This window comes from Colossoma macropomum, unplaced genomic scaffold (assembly GCF_904425465.1).
Source record: "Colossoma macropomum unplaced genomic scaffold, Colossoma_macropomum, whole genome shotgun sequence".
NCBI lineage: Eukaryota > Metazoa > Chordata > Actinopteri > Characiformes > Serrasalmidae > Colossoma > Colossoma macropomum.
Genome location: NW_023494793.1, coordinates 35,692,066 through 35,708,099, shown reverse-complemented (window position 1 = coordinate 35,708,099; position 16,034 = coordinate 35,692,066). Strand labels below are relative to the sequence as shown.

The 16,034-nt window shown below is 40.4% G+C and overlaps 1 protein-coding gene across 1 annotated transcript in view; it reads right to left on the bottom strand.

Moving 5' to 3' along the window:
• LOC118813827 (fibrinogen C domain containing 1) overlaps positions 1–16,034 on the bottom strand; it is a 93,216-nt gene that overhangs the window by 45,531 nt on the left and 31,651 nt on the right. The window contains exons 4-5 of the mRNA XM_036579384.1: positions 15,577–15,742; positions 15,127–15,263 (exon numbers count right to left, since the gene is read on the bottom strand). Of these exons, the coding sequence (XP_036435277.1) occupies positions 15,127–15,263; positions 15,577–15,742 (303 nt within the window). The remainder of the gene's footprint in view (positions 1–15,126; positions 15,264–15,576; positions 15,743–16,034) is intronic.

Genomic DNA, 16,034 nt, shown 5'->3' with positions numbered 1-16,034 from the left:
GGTCTAGGATCAAACTAAATTGAAACTAGATTGATATATTTCATTCCCCTACCATGTCTTTCTTTTTTCCAAACAGGTAAGACACTAGCGCTACTGCAATTTCCACTCCGATGCTTTGATTGCAGCCCGTGTCAGGCTATCTTTCAAAGAGACTCTTGTAACCGGGCCAGCTCAGCTGACGCCTGCCCCTCTGAAGTTGTCTGCAGAAGTCAGCGGAAGCCAAATTTATTGGAATCTGAATTTTGTGCTGCTGTGGTACTGAGGTTGCTGCTGCTATCACTTTCACATCTTCAATATAACCCTTCACAGCTAAAAGGCTTCTTCAAGTAGTTATAAAAATACCTTGTAACCTGTTTTTTTCCCATTTTCATTTTTTTCCAGTGGCACTGGGAAACATCACATACCATTTACACTGTGTGAACACTACATGACGAATGTACTAACAGAAATCTAGAAAAGCAAACCTTTCAAGTTTTTAAATTACAGTACTGTGCGAAGTCAGAGACCATCTGTACCTTCATTTATTAAAGTTACCCTTATTAGCCCACAACAGGGAAATTTCACCTCCGCATTTGGACCCATCAGTGCAGTGAAACACACACAAACACACTAATGAATGCACACACACTAGGGGGCAGTGAGCACACTTGCCCAGGGAACAGTTTGGCGTTGGGTGCCTTGCTCAAGGGCATTTCGGTCACGTACTGTTGGCTCAGGGGATCGACCCGGCGACCTTCCGGTCACAAGGCTGGTTATTTTTAGATCTTTTTTTCTAAAATCTTCTCTAAATTATTCATTAGAAAAAAGAAGAAAAAAATATACCACTCAAAAAATTACACAAAAGCCTCAAAAAACAAACTATAAAATGTTTTTTTCCAGATTATAGTGTTTAGTCTTTGCCTTTATTACAGTTTCCATTCTTTCCAGGAAACTTGCTTTCAGTTTGTCAAAGAAATCAGCAGCAATATTCTTCCACACCTTCAAAGTTCAGTCTTGGAAGTTGGTTGTATTTTCTTGTTCTCATTATCCAGGTAATCCCAAACACATTCAATGATGCTGAGGTCTGAACTTGGGGTGGACGGTTCAACACCAGCAGCTTCTGTGTTTGATTTGCAAATTATTTTTGCAAATTACTTTTTTGTCTATTTCCTTTTCTCAGTAACAGCTTCCCAACTCACAGTGGAAGAATGGACAGAAAAAAACTGCATTTTTCCATATTCAAGAAAAAAATTAAGAAGAATTTTCCTTCTTCTCTAATGTTACCATTTCAGAAATATGTGGTTTTCGGAAAAGTTCCCATTAACCACTGCTTTAAATGTATAGTCAGTGTATGGCTCCTTCATAAGCTGAGAAAAACTTGAGGCCTTTTGTCGAGGCTAAAGAGGTACCATCAGCAAGATGGAATAAACTCTTTATTAAAAAGTTTTTTTTAATCTTTTTTAATGATCAAAACAGACTTGCTATTTTTAAGCAATGTGCTTTACGTATTAATTTTTTTTCTACAAAGTGTCCCATTTAATAAAAAGTAATTTTTTTAGGGTGAAGAGGGCATTTGTAATGTCCCATGGCTGCAGCTTTGTTTGGCCCAAGGGCATAACACTTAGTATTTTTGTCTTACATTAGCCCTACCTAAGTTCAAGTATGGAGGAAAAAAAAAACTTCAAAACAAACCAATGCATTGAAGTATGAAATAATCAGAAGTTCTTAGAAAACGCTGGAGGGCGAGTGAGAGGGAAACAGTGTGTGACCCTCAGTGTTAAATGAGCTTTGAAGCTCCAAATGTCATCGCTGCCATCCCGCAGTGCAGCAGGAGTCGGCCGCGCTATTAGCCAGGCTCAGCGGAGGCGCGAACCTGACGCAAACGCAGTGTGTCAGTGTGTGAAAGAATCTCCTGGAGCTTGTGCCATCGCATTGCGCAGCTGAGGCAATGCCCTGCCACTGAGCTCCCGACGTGAAGCGCAAATCCTTTCAAACGCCCTACCGGCCCGCCGCAGCCTATGCAAACAGCCTCCAGAAACGGCTTTCGAACCCTAGGTCTCAAACGATGGACCCCAGATCCGTATGGTCTCAGCACTTCGCTCAATCTCCGTCTTTAAAAAGCCGACAAAAAACAGAGGTATAAACAGAGTGGTGATCATGTCATGTTCTTTACAAGCAGCAGGGTGAATGAGAGAAAGGCCTTGAACATGAAGCTTACATAAAAGACCCCTTTGAGCGAATAGTGATACACAAACCACTGCGACAGCGCAGTGTACTTGTTTTTCTCGCCATAGCTCGGTAGTGCTTGTTGATCCACGGGAGTATTGCAGGCTGTAGAGTTTCAGGGACTCTTTCAGAGAGTGCACCTGTGTACAGTCAGAGGTAGAACAGGGGGATTATCCCAGACATGCCTGACAGCCACAGCTGCCCTCCAGATGTTGATACATCTGATTATGGCATGAAAAAAGTATCTGCTCCAATTAACCACTGTTTGCTGCAGAGATGTCCTGTTTCCCCCATAAGCCATCGCTCTACGTTTGTTTTTCTCTCTCCAGCCTTCTGTGCCTCTTTGTCTGACAGATTTTGTGTATGTATGTCTGCCTGACTCGCTCATGGAGCTTCTCTCTCTCTCTCCCCTCTTTCCCTGTCTCTCTCTTCTTTCTCTGGATCTCTCTCTAACCCCTCTATTTCTTTCTCCTGTCTTTCCCCCTCTTTCTTTCTCCCTTTCTCTCATGTTCTTTCTTCTTCTCTCTTCCTCTCCCCTCTCTCATTCTCTGACCCTCTTCTCTCTCTTTCTCTGTCCCTCTCACTATCATTCTGTTTCTCACTCTCTAACCTCCATCTTCCTCTCTCTGACTCTCTAACATCTCTTTCTCTCTCCCTCTCACTATCACTCTCCCTTCTCACTCTCTCTCCCCCTCAACCTCTCTCTTTCTCTCCCCCTCGCATTCTGCTTCTCTTACTCTCTGTCCCTTTTGCTCTCATTCTTTCTTTTTCTCTAACCATACTGTCTTTCTCTCTTTCACTTTCTTTCCTATTCTCTCTTTTCTTTCTCTCCCCCCTCTTATTCTGACCCTCTTTTTTCCCCTCCCTTTCTCATGCTCTCTCTCCCTTCCTCACACTCTCTCATGTTCTCTCCTCTCTCTTTTTTTCGTCCCTTTCACTATCATTCTGTTTCTCCCTCTTTAACCTCCATCTTTCTCGTTCTCCCTCTTTAACATCCCTCTTTCTCTCCCTCCCTCTTTCTGTCCCTCTCACTATAACTTTTTCCCTTCCCACTTTCTCTCCCCCTCAACTGCTCTCACTTACTCTCCCCCTCACTTCCTGCTTCTCTTACTCTCTGTCCCTCTTGCTATCTCTCTTTCTCCTCTTTGCTCCCCTCTCTCTCAATTTTTCTCTCTTTCTTTTTCTATCCTTCTCTTCCTGTCCCTCTCACTCTTCTCTCTAATCGGTTTCTTTCTTATTCCCACCTTTTTTTCATCTCTCTCCCCACCCTGTGTCTCAATCACTCTCTCTCTCCCCTCTCATTCTTTTTCTGTCTCTCTCAGTCTCATTTCTTTCACTCTGCTGCTCTCTTCCTTTGTTTTTTCCCTCCCCTCATCTCTTCCTCTTACCTTCCTTTCCTATCCCTCTTTCTCTTACACTCCCTTCTTTATTTCTCATTCTTCCCCTCACCCTCTCTCTCACTTTTTCTCTACCTTGCTTTCTTTTTCTCTCTCTCTGCCTCTTGCTCTTTTCTATCTAATCTTTCTTTCTCTCTCATCTTCCCTCTCTCTCTCTCTCTCTCTCTCCCACCTTCTTTCCATCCCTCTCCCCTCTCTGTCCCTCTATCACTCTTTCTCTCTCTAACCCTCCCTTCTTTCTTTATCTCTCTCCCCTCACTCTCCACCTCACCCTTGTACTTTTTTCTCTCTGTCCTTCTATCACTCTTTCTCTTTAACTCTCCCTTCTTTCTGTCTCTCTCCCTCTCTCTCCTTTCTCACTCTCCACCTCAACCTCTTCTTACTTTTTTCTCTTTGTCCTTCTCACTATCACTCTTTCTTTCTCTCTCTAACCTGCTGTCTTGCTTTCTCTCTGCATTTCTGTCTCCTTCTCAAATTCGTTCTCTCTCCTTCTTTTTTTGCTCTCTTTTCCCCCTCTTTCCTCCTGTCTCTCTAATCCTCTCTTTCTTTCTCCTCCTCACCCCTTTTCTAAGTTTCTGTTCCCCTCTCTTGCTCTATTTCTCTCTCCCTCTCATCCTTTCTCTCTTGCTCCCTCTTGCTATCACTCTTTCTCTCTCTTTAACCCCCTCTTCTCTCTTTCTCTAGCCCTCTTTCTTTTCTCTCTCTCTCTCACCATTTTCTTCTCTCTTCAGTCCTCTTTCTCTCTCCCTCTCACTTTCTCTTCCTGTCTGTCTTTCTCTCTCTTCCACTCATCTTCTCGTTTGCTCTCTTTCCCTCTCTCTTTCTCTCTTAATCTCTCACCTTCTCTCTTTCTCTCTGATTCCCCCTCTAACCCTCTCCCTCGCATCCCCTCCTCTCTAATAGATTTCTTTTCTCTCTTCATATGCCAGACGCAGGAATGGAAATGAAGAGGGAAGAAATTTTAAATTAATCAAATAACACAAGAGAACTTAAGTGAGGGCAGAAGGAAAACAGTATGAAGGCAGTTAATTTGTATGCGTCTGATAAATGAGGCCGAGAGAGCTGCAGCGTGTGCACATCAGAGAAGGAGAAAAATCCTGCTCCCTCCCCTCTTCCTCCTGCTCCCACCACTACAATCTTCACCTTCTCCCACTGCCACCACAACCACAACCACTCCCCCCTCCTTCCTCATCTATCCTCTTCCCTTTCCCCTCCTCTGAGTTGTCTGAACCCAGTCTGCTCCTCTCTAGCACCAGCAAGCCCCGCCGCATCCTCGTCAGAAAAAACTGCTGGAGGCCAGAGATGATGAATAGAGGCACTGAAACTATTAATTCCCCATAACAGCTCCATTCTTCCTCTTCAGGCTCCCACTGCTGGCGACGTGCTCGCGAGGGGAAGAAAGTTCGCTAAGCTAATGCTCTCGATGCGCAAAGCAGCTTTGACTGCAATCACTGAGCACAATATGTCCCCCTTTCAGACGCGACAGAGAGGGCAAATAAAGAAAATATGTTTCGTGACAGCTTAGAATCACTCCTAGGGTGAAGAGGCCATGCCGGGACGCTTTGCATAGTTTGCTTGCACTGTTGAAATGTTGAAATTAGAAACCACTCTTGGTCGTCTTGTTATCTTTCCAAACAGGCAGTACACTGTAATCAGTCTTATTCCACCTTGATCAGAATCCTCAATGTCTGAACAAGGCTGAACAGATACCATATGCAGTCCACTGAATCCTTTTGTCGCACAGGCGCATTAAAACAGCCTTACGATGACAAAGACAGGCTTGCATAAGGCTTTAGGTTTTCTGTGGTATTGTTCATGGAGGTCGTTTCTGAGAGCCCGCGTTAGTAACAGAAAATAGCCATGTTCTGTATTTCATTTATTATTTTCCAGATTGAAAAAAACATCAATAAGGCCTGCAGTCTGCTATAAGTGCTGTTGTAGAGACCTCAAACAACCATTGTCCACTTACTCCACAATGACAAGGCCATTTTCGTTTCCAAAAAATCTCATATTCTCACTAAAAACACCTTTCAGATGCATCACTTTCCAGATGCAAATATTCCACCCCATTGTCAGCCAAAACTGTACTGCAAACAATGTAACTACTGCATAATCAGTGGTGTCAGCGTTAATGCATTTAATGCACTCACATAATAAACTAACGTCACTATATTTTCCTATATATTTCTAAAATGTCCTAGTAGTGCAAGCTGAAGCCCAGCTGCTCGCATGCTGTTATACTCAAGTCAAGTCAAGTCGATGTTTATTTATATAGCGCTTTTTATAACAGGCGTCGCAAAGCAGCTTTACAGAAAAATCCGGGTCCAAGCCCCAATGAGCGTCGCCAGTGACGACAGTGGCAAGGAAAAACTCCCTAAGAGTAAGAGGAAGAAACCTTGAGAGGAACCAAGACTCAAAAGGGGAACCCATTCTCCTCTGGTTGACACCGGATAGCAAACAGTAACACAAGAGCAAGATGAACAGAGGATAAGGTTTGAACATTAGTATTAAATATTAAAATACAGATACGGGGAAAAACAGGTGAAGCAATGGTTATAATTAAATTGTTTGAGTCTGTGCAGCAGCAGCATCATCAGAAAGGTCAGTTCATGCAGGTGAGGTTTGCACAGCGCTGTACAGTGGGAAGCTTCATGGTGGTCAAACTGGTCCAGAGGGCTGGAGAGCAGTGGGCACATGATCAAGCAACAGCATCCAACCACATAGGATGGGCAGTTGTTCAACTACTGATATGACAGAATCCACGACTGTAGCCCTCACATTCAAAGACAGCTTTTAAATGGCTTTTAAAGAATTAACTTCAGCATCTTCAGCAGACTACACTGGACACCACTCGCCAGCATAATAATAAATACATTCTGGTAAAGCCTATTTGTCAACTCATATAGCTATAACAAAACGCCTTCCTTTTCAAAAGGGTAAAAATCCTTTTCTGGGTCAAATTTGAGCAAATAGGACAAATACGATTAATAGTGATGAACTACACAAAATAGACAGCCTAACATAAATATAACAGATTTAGAGATTAGAGATTTTTTGTGCTGGTTTTCCCAGTCACAGCTATCTCTATCTGTAAGTTTCAGGAGTGTAATATTTCTAACACTCTCCTTCTGTTTGTCTTTTCTGTTTTAGAAAAAAAATCACATGCAGGGCTGCTACACTGCTGTTCTAAAATCCCTGACTGTGTCTCTTTCCAGTGTAGAGATGAAGGATTTTAGAAGTGCAGGAGACAGCAATAACCCAGTAGCTCCACACCACAAACCAGGCACTTGAGACCACCAGTTTTTTTTTTTACAGCTCTTTGAATATTACCTGACATTTGCCAAGCAAAATCCCAAATCTGAAGCTCAGTTACCAAAGGCCTCCACCATATTTTGCAAAAGTACAACAGTATGACACCTGTGCTCAAGCTAAATCATACAACTCTCAAAACTTTCTATACAATATTCTCCACTGACACAGAATTGAAAGTTAGTCCTCAAAGCCTTCTAAATTTCATCACTGGCAGGCACTTTTTGTCTGGTTTTGAGTTTTTGGCCAATGTTTAATTTGAGTAAACAGGTTAGTTCTTTTTTTCTTTTTTTTCTAAACACCTTTTAGAACCTGAACAGTCATAGTAAGGCAGGGGCTGTAACCCTGAGTGAAACCCAGCCTCAAAAGGGCAGTCTTAAAAATGAGTCTGTTAGGTTATGGAAAAAATAAATAAATAAATAATACAACTTGAAAACATCTGCCGAAAAGCAATCAAGTGTGTGATCGCTGTTTCACACAAGGGATCACAATTTAAAATTGTTTTATAGATAACAATGAAAATAATTATAGTTGGAAAAGAATACATTATCAAAAGACAATGATATGAAAGTGCTTTGACGTATGTTTGATGTATGAAAGCGTAATACTTTAAGAAAAGATCTTTCACACACTGTGTTCTTTATGAAGCCTTGTACTCGGTGTAGATGTGTGTTTTTGTCTGGAAGTAGCTGTTTTTGTGTTAGGTGAGAAAGGTGTGTGGGTGAAATAGCAAGTACATGTATTTAAATATTAGCATATGAAGTTATCTTTATGTGTGTGAGTGCTATGTGAGTGTTATTAACATGAGCGGGAGTCGGCATTTCATGTGTGACTGCCTAAGGGGCGAGTAATTTTTATGTAGCCGTTCAGATTTAAGGGCCAAGTTTTGCTATGTCGCAATTGCTGGCATTCTCAATCTTGCAAACTTAATAATAATAAATACAAATAATCAGTCAAAGGCATCGGCTACTAAACAAACTGGCAAATCAAAAGTCTCGCATCCCTTTCCTTATCATAGCCAGCAAATCACTGTCAGCATAGTAAACTGCAGGAAACAGCTTGACAGCTGCTTTAGCCCAGAGGGTTAATGTGGTTAGACACACTAGGTATATGTTTCACTGTAGTAAATATTATGTAACACAAATATGTTTAACAGAAAGTATGAGAACAATTCATTTGTACTTTATCAGTCCATCATACCACAAAGACATACCAGGCCACTGAATAGAGGCTAACTATAACAGACCATTGACATGCGGGTTACATCATTAATACTACAGTTTTCTTATAGCAGCAGAAAAAAGCTATATATTCAATAGGAAGCGTGTGAGCGGAAATATGATCATGCTAAATACAAATCTTCTGTTTCTTCAAACGTCTTCTCTTTTCTCCTCTGTGCTTGTTTGTCTTATCTATGAATTACAATTGATTTCCATCTGAGCTGGCCTACCCAGGTGTTGACAGTCTACAAAAAGGGGTCACTTCTATTCAAGATGGATGGTCCATTACGGGCCCAGAGCATAATAAGCAAGTGCTTATTTGTCTCTCTATAAGCAAGACAGGGAAGATAGAACAGGTGTGTTGTGGATGAGAACATGCGGCCAAATAATGCACACCAGGTAAACTAAGCATTTACAGTATTTGTGACTGCTTTCTTTGCTAGAGGATGTAGAGTACCAGATTCTTTCTAGTTTCTTTTACTTCATTTGTTCCTATACAATAAATGTCATTTTCCTGTTTAATGTTTCTAATGTAATCATTGTTTTTTCATTTTCTGTAAATAAATGGCTTGTCAGTTTAACCTAAAAACATTCATGTTGTTACAATAAATTTAAGTGGTTTAATTAAACTCAAATAAATACTTTCAATAAAAATTCTACTCTGTTCCACTTTTTAGTATTGTTTATTGTATGATCAGCCAAAGAATAATATAAAATAAATCTACAGAGCCAATAACTCTTTATTATTTATAGATTTACATAAAATAGTGGATTTGCCTTAATGCCAACAGCTATTAGTGTTTCTGAGGTGACTGTGTTGTCCTTGACAAAGTATTACTCTTGTAAGTGTACTAGTGTTGATGTTTTGATGGAATGAATGTATTTTAAGATGCATTTAAGTACAAAATGAACTGTAATGCTGAGCTGCATGTTTCTGTGGACGGGGCTATGAAGTGTTTTGAAAAAAGTGAACTTGGTACTGAAAAATATTGTAAAATAAACGTAATCTCCATATTTTTAGAAATTGTCTCCAGTGCTAAGGTCTACCTCTGTGTGATTAGACACTTTCCAACTTTTTTCGGTAAAACTGATTCCAGACACAACTGTATTGGAGGCTATGGGCATGTAACAGTCCATTTTAAACAGGTTTGTTTTCAGAGGGTTAACAAGCACACTTGGAGAAACAGAGACAATATAATGTATAGATAGAGCATGATTTTCAGGAATGCACACAGACATCCTTCTTCATGTATATAAAAATGGATACAAACATATGTAAACATAATGACATAGTTAATTAAGACATTTTCTAGGCTGTCATCACCTGTGGCTGCTGCTGCCACTGTGGTAGACTAAATGAGTAACGTGAGAAAAGCAGGTCATAGATGTGTTTAGAAGATGTGAAATATATAACAATAGACATTATGACACTTCATATTGATCCTTCTACAGCCGACCTTTTGCAGTTCTTGGAAATCAGAAAGATAATAAATATAATTTATCAGTAAAAGGTATTTTTGCAGCAATCCTCTGTGTTCCATGTGTAATCGTGTTAAGGCCCTGGTTTTGTCCCACCCCTGACAACTAACATGACTGGCCCACTTCCTGTCAATGTACAGGGTGATTCAAAAAGATTCATCCGATTTCAAAGCACCATATTTTTACAACCGTGAGGCGCCTGGAAACCAATCACATACCAACTGAAAGAGGGGGTCATAGAGTTTCTGACGGTCACCGGAACTTGGCTCCCTTCAGTCTGTGAGGAGACGGAGACCCCTGAGCAGAAAGCGTTTTGCGTTCTGCACTTCAATAAGAGTGAATCTGTCATAACTGTGCAATGTGATTTCCGTCAGCAGTGAACCTCCAACAGCTCAGAGCGTTCGGTGTAGGTTCCACAACACTGGATGATCTTCGAAATCGCACTGAAAGAGCCGTGAGTGCAGCGACACCCGACATGCTCAATCGAGTATGGGATGAATTTGACTATGGCGTTGATGTCCATACATCTAGAGGAGGTTCATATTGAGCACTTGTAAAATTACACAATAAACTTTATGCTCACTTAAACCATTTACAATTAACTGCATTGTTCTGTAATTATTTACAAGTGAAGTAAATCATTTTGAAATCGGATGAAGCTTTCTGAATCACCCTGTATTTTAGATGAACTCTGATTGAAGCTCTCTGTCACAGATTCCTCTGGATCTGGAACTCCCTTGGAGATCACGTGACTGCTGCTCAACCATCCACAGCCAGTGGACGCTCCCCTTCACCTGAATCCTAATCTGTCACACCTGTTCTGTTTGTCACATGATTTACAGTGGTTAGTATATGAGCCCGGGCGTCTAGGTTGGCGAGGTATTGGTGAGGTATTGCTTCTTTCCTGTTCTTTATTGTTTTTGCCTTTTGTGTATTTAGACTGTGTTTTTGGACTTTGGACTTTGACTTTTGCCTTTGCCCTTTAGGTCTTGTTCGCCTGTTTCTGTGATGTTTGTCTTTTTGCCTTTTTGGATTGTTTTGGATTTGACCTGTGCCTGTTTATTGACAACGAGCTTGGATCAAGTTTCAAACAGTAAAGCCTCTTTTTCTAACTAAATCCGCGAGCATCTTATTAGTTGTGTAGCGTAACATGCTCTTTTCCACATTTTGCCTTTATAGGCTATAATTTAAACTTTACATTTTCAGAATGTGTGCAAATCTCTATGGCCAACATTTTTTATCATATTAACAAAAATATTTCAGATGTAAATACAAAAAACAATGTAGTTCTTCGCCAGAGAGCAATAAAACGAACAATTTCGGGACTTGGCCCACAGCCTAATAAAACAGCTTCAAGGCTCGGCCCACAGCTTAATACAATAACTTGAAGTTCTCATGACATATTACTGCTTTGCGATTTAAACTTACATTTACCCCAGAATATATATGAAAAACAAGATCACATTTATAGAGAATAACAGTTTATCTTCATGTAGATTCACTCACTGCAGTCTAACTGTAAGTAACTGTAATTACACTAGGCTTGAGGCGATTGACAAAAGTATCACCAATAGAACGCAAATTAAAAAAACACAAAATTAAGTCATGGTTGTCTTGCAATCTGTATTCCATGTCCTGTTCATGCTCTATAGCAGTGCAAGGCAGCATTTTATTTTCGTTTTATCTTTTTTCTTTTTTTACCATGAGAAAGCTGATTAAACAGCTAAGCCAGTCTACAGTCTTCAATGCACAGAATGTCTTAGCTTGAGAAAGCTTAACACAGGCTTAAATGATCAGTGATTTTGACGTCATGGTTACGTCAACATTGCTAAAAATATTACTTAATACAGCCAAGCCTACCAGAATGATAACAATAATCAGCTAGATTAATAGTAGTCTATAGACTGACTTAACACAATAAGATCTGATCGTATTACTACTACAAGAAGACGCAACTGATAGGCTACATCAAGTTCTTCCAAACTACAGCACAAACTACCAAACCACACCAAGAACCAAGTTAGCTTACAGGTTCCTGAGCAGAAACACATGTTCATTGTCTCCTGTTTAAGCAGGCTTCTCTGTGGTGCTACCACATTACCTGCCATGCTGAAATGGGTTACTGGAGAAAAGTGCTGTGGATATCAATTCAATACACTCTATAGCAGTGCACGTTCACTTGCGTGCCATCATGATACTATTGTCAATCAATGATGGTCAAGGTACACGATCAAACAATTGTACACAATCTCACAGGCTTAAATTGTACATAGATCGATTTTTTGGCACTATGCAATGAATAAGAGACTGAAAAGCAGAATTTCAAAGTGATTTAATGGTATTTACAGCTATACTGGCTAAACCACAAGGGAATAGACCCTTTTTATATGTAGTCCCCCATTTCAAGGGACAAAATATAGCAGTAAATTGGCTGCTCATTTGCTTCTTGGCAAGATGAGTGTCATTGCATCATTAGTTCATGCATTAGAAAGCTAAAAAAAAAGTCTATATCTATATAGAGTTTACAGATGATTGTACATGAGTTAAGGTTGATTGTGGAGTCTGTTGCTGTTTCTCTCAACATGAGAATCAAAGTATTCATGAGACTAAAAAAAATCACAATATATCAAAGCCAGTGCCAGAGTGTTAAAATCAACTGTTTGGTATAATGTAAAGAAGCAAAAACTTATGAGCTTAGCAATAGTAGCCTGCCTAACCACAGAAGACTATACTACAAGATGAGAGAAGAGGGCTTTCACTTGTAAAGAAAAACTGGTCTTATAAAATACCAACACACTCAAGTATCTAAGTACAGATGTGTCATAGGCCCTGCTCAAACCTGACATTCACATCCATCTCAGCAAAATGCATAGTTGGTTGCATCATCTAGCACTTCTATGATCTTGAATGCATTTCCAGCGACCATCTGCGATTGGATTTTGTGACAGGTGGAAAGGTACCATACACATTTTACCTCACTGTGTTTGCTGTCAGTAAAAAATGCCCTGCATGTCAATGCTTACATTAAGATTGTAAGGATTGATAACACAATGTTCTAATAAATGGCGAAGATGTGAAGATGCAACAGAAAGAAGCTTCTTCCGTCTCTATTGTGATGACTGATTAAAATAGTCGCTTTAGCGTTCACGCTACAAAATGCTATGTGGGCACTTTCGAAGGTGTTTTAAGTGATGGGATCACAATGTCTCTCCAAGGTGCATTGGATACCATTCACACCTGTTCTTAGCACAGTCCACATATCATCAGATCACCTTAAACAGGTGTGAGCAGAGCCATAGGATACCATTCAGAGTAGAGGGTGTAGCAGAAGATTCACACCACAGATAAGAAGAAGTTCAAAAATGTTAACAAAAAAGTTCACAGAAGGCCTCTAGAGTTCTGTGACAACGTGTTATTGATGTAGATAAAGAGATAGACAAACCAGATCCAGAGAGCTGGATTGAGGAAAGTGTGAAGAAAAAAGTAACAGCTCACGATCCAAAGCATATCACCTCAACTGTGAAACATGGTGACTTAGGCATGTATTACTGGAACGGACTCTCTTGGGTTTGTGACGTGACTGCCTCGACAGTAACAGGATGAATTCTTTTTTTTTTGTGATCAATTTTTTTTTTTTTAATTTGTTTCCTGTTAATCAAGCAGCATTTTATCACAACATTACAGAACTGCAGGAAATCACCTTACCCACCCCATCATCCCCGTCCCACAGGTCCATCCATCCCTGTTTCCTGTACATACTTTATACTATTTAGTAAGTAAGATTTAGTGCAAAGGATGACATTTCAAAAATAAAATGAAAAAGAGAGAAAAAAGAATGTTAGTTTACAAGATGTACCTCATAGCCTTTGTTCCAATCTTTTTGTCACATCACAACAAATCTGTTTCCATGTCTCAAGAGTAGATGTTTTAACTTTATTAATCCTAGCTGTGGCCAACTCTAACATGACTATGTCATGCAGTTGAAATAGCCAATGTCGTACACTTAGATTATGTGGGTGAAGCCACCTCTGTGCAATAATTTTTTTAGCCGATGTTAAACCAGCAAGTCACATCTTCCTTTGTTTGCCTGTTAAGTTTAAATTGGAGTCATCATTTAGCAATAATACAGCTGGATCCACGGGAATTTCTTGTCCAACCAGGGCAGATGATATGGTAGTAACCTTTATCCCGAAGTCATTAACATCCCCACATTCCCACACCATGTGCAAAAAAGTTCCCATTGGTTGTTGTGGACAATAGTTGCAGTAGGGATGTACTGCAGTTTTTGTAAGAAAGCGTTTTCGTGGTGTCCAATATAACCTATGACAATAATTAAAATGGATCAGTTGATGATTGGGGTTCTCTGATGCATGAAATATATTTCGCCATACTATGTTCCAATCAATTGAATTAACAGATAGTTCCTTTTCCCAGATAGACTGAATTGGGAGCTTCTTATACAACGTTTCAGTAAGGTGAGTATAGTTGATACAAGACCACGTGGTGGCGCATTAACAACCCAGCTATAAATTGGATGTGGCTTGAGGCTTGTTCCCCATGGAATTCCGTATGCTTTAAGGGCTGAACGTAATTGTAAATGAAAAAAGAAGGAAGATCTTGGTATATTGAAGTTTGTTACTAAATTTTCAAAGCTTAACCTCCCCTCTGAATTAAATAGGTTTGGTACTAGATTTTATATTCCTATTATGCCAAAGTGGGGTTTGTAAATGACCTTGGTCACTATAACCAAGATATTTTCCCACGGCTTTGAAATTTGTGATAGTGTTGGTCATAATGGGACCAAAGTTTAGAACAGGATGAATTCTGAAGTGCATAAAAAGCATTTTAATTGTCTAGTTTCAACCAGACTCCTCCAAACTAAGTGGACGACACTTTGTCTTATACCAGGACACTGCCTCAGGACATACTACTAAAGCAACTACGAAGTTTTCTTCTATGTTCAGGATCATTCCTGCAGTAGAAGTTACTGCAGTACTGCTTCTAACTGGCTAAGACACAAGTGGGAACCTAAAATGGCCAGATGCCAGGCCTGGCAGAGCATCACCATGGAAGATAGCCAGCATGTGGTGATGTCTTGGGATATGAGACTTCAGGCAACCACTGATTGTAAAGAATTGGCAATGTGATCATTTTATGTAGACTTTTGTTTTGCCCATTTACATGTACCCTGGTATGGGGAAACACGCTGTGATTCCTATTAAATTCACCCATTACCAATGTAAAAAGCCATGAATTAAAGCTAATGTTCTGCGTTTTAACCTCATTCAATGCTTCATCTCAAATGTGATGTGCTGGACGACAGAGCCAAAGTTTGAGAAACGCTTCACTGCATGGTTCATGGTCTAAGGTCTTCCCTGCAGTAAAAAGCTAATTATCAAGTTAATTATCAAGCCTTTTCATGTGCTGAATTAAGTGTGTTAGTCCAAGGACAATACAAAATTGTACAGTGCCAGGAATTAAAACCACTGGTTTGGCGAACACAAGCAGCCACTCACCGTCCAGCCACCTCCATCAGTGGTCATGTCACAGTAGACCTGGAAGCCTGCAGGGTAGTGTGTGGGAAACACAGAGTAAATCCCGTCTTCCCGCTGTCCACTGGCGTAGATGTCACTGCAATCTCTCGGTCGGGAGCCTATGAAAAAGAAACAGGACATGCCAACATCATCATCATCCACATTAAGAACTCTATGCAGCACTTTTCTCCCAGCCAGTGCATCTGAGGTGAGAGAAAAAAGGCTTTTTTTTAAATACAGCAGCCTCGACATGTGTCATCTTGCACATGCAGTCTAAGCAGAGGCATCTCTGTGTGCCTCTGTCACTGACTTGAAGAGCCCACAGAGAGAGGCCAGCAGAAGGGTAGTCTATAGAGAGACTGAATCCACTGTAGGGCTCATTACAGCTGGTTGACCGGTTGAAGATGGCAGGGTAATGAGGAGTTTCTTTACCCTCTCCGTTGGCGCAGCCCTTGGGCCGGATGCTGCGGACTGGAGCCCTCTGGAGATCCGCCTTCAGGCGCCCCTTCGTATTGCCGGTTTCCTTCTGCATAGAGTTGAGTGCATCGCTCACTGAGTTCACAACCTTCACCATGTTGATCTGGCTCTCCGACAACAGCTGGAGAGAATGAGAGAGAGGAAGGGAGAGAGAGACAAATCATTCAAGGATTCATGAAGTAATGAGGCATCTTATTTGGTGCTGCTGGTTTCCTTGTGATAACAATTACAATAAAAATCTTTTGTAGGCAATAAAATCTGTGTTCACTACATTGTAAAGAATAGCTGTAAATTTACAGTAAATAATTTCTAAAGTTTTAATGTTATCATATTTTGCTGTAAAGTCTGTGAGCTCATGTCTGTCCTTAACAGTTTACCGTGTAATTTACAGTATGTTGAGGTGTGAGTTCTTT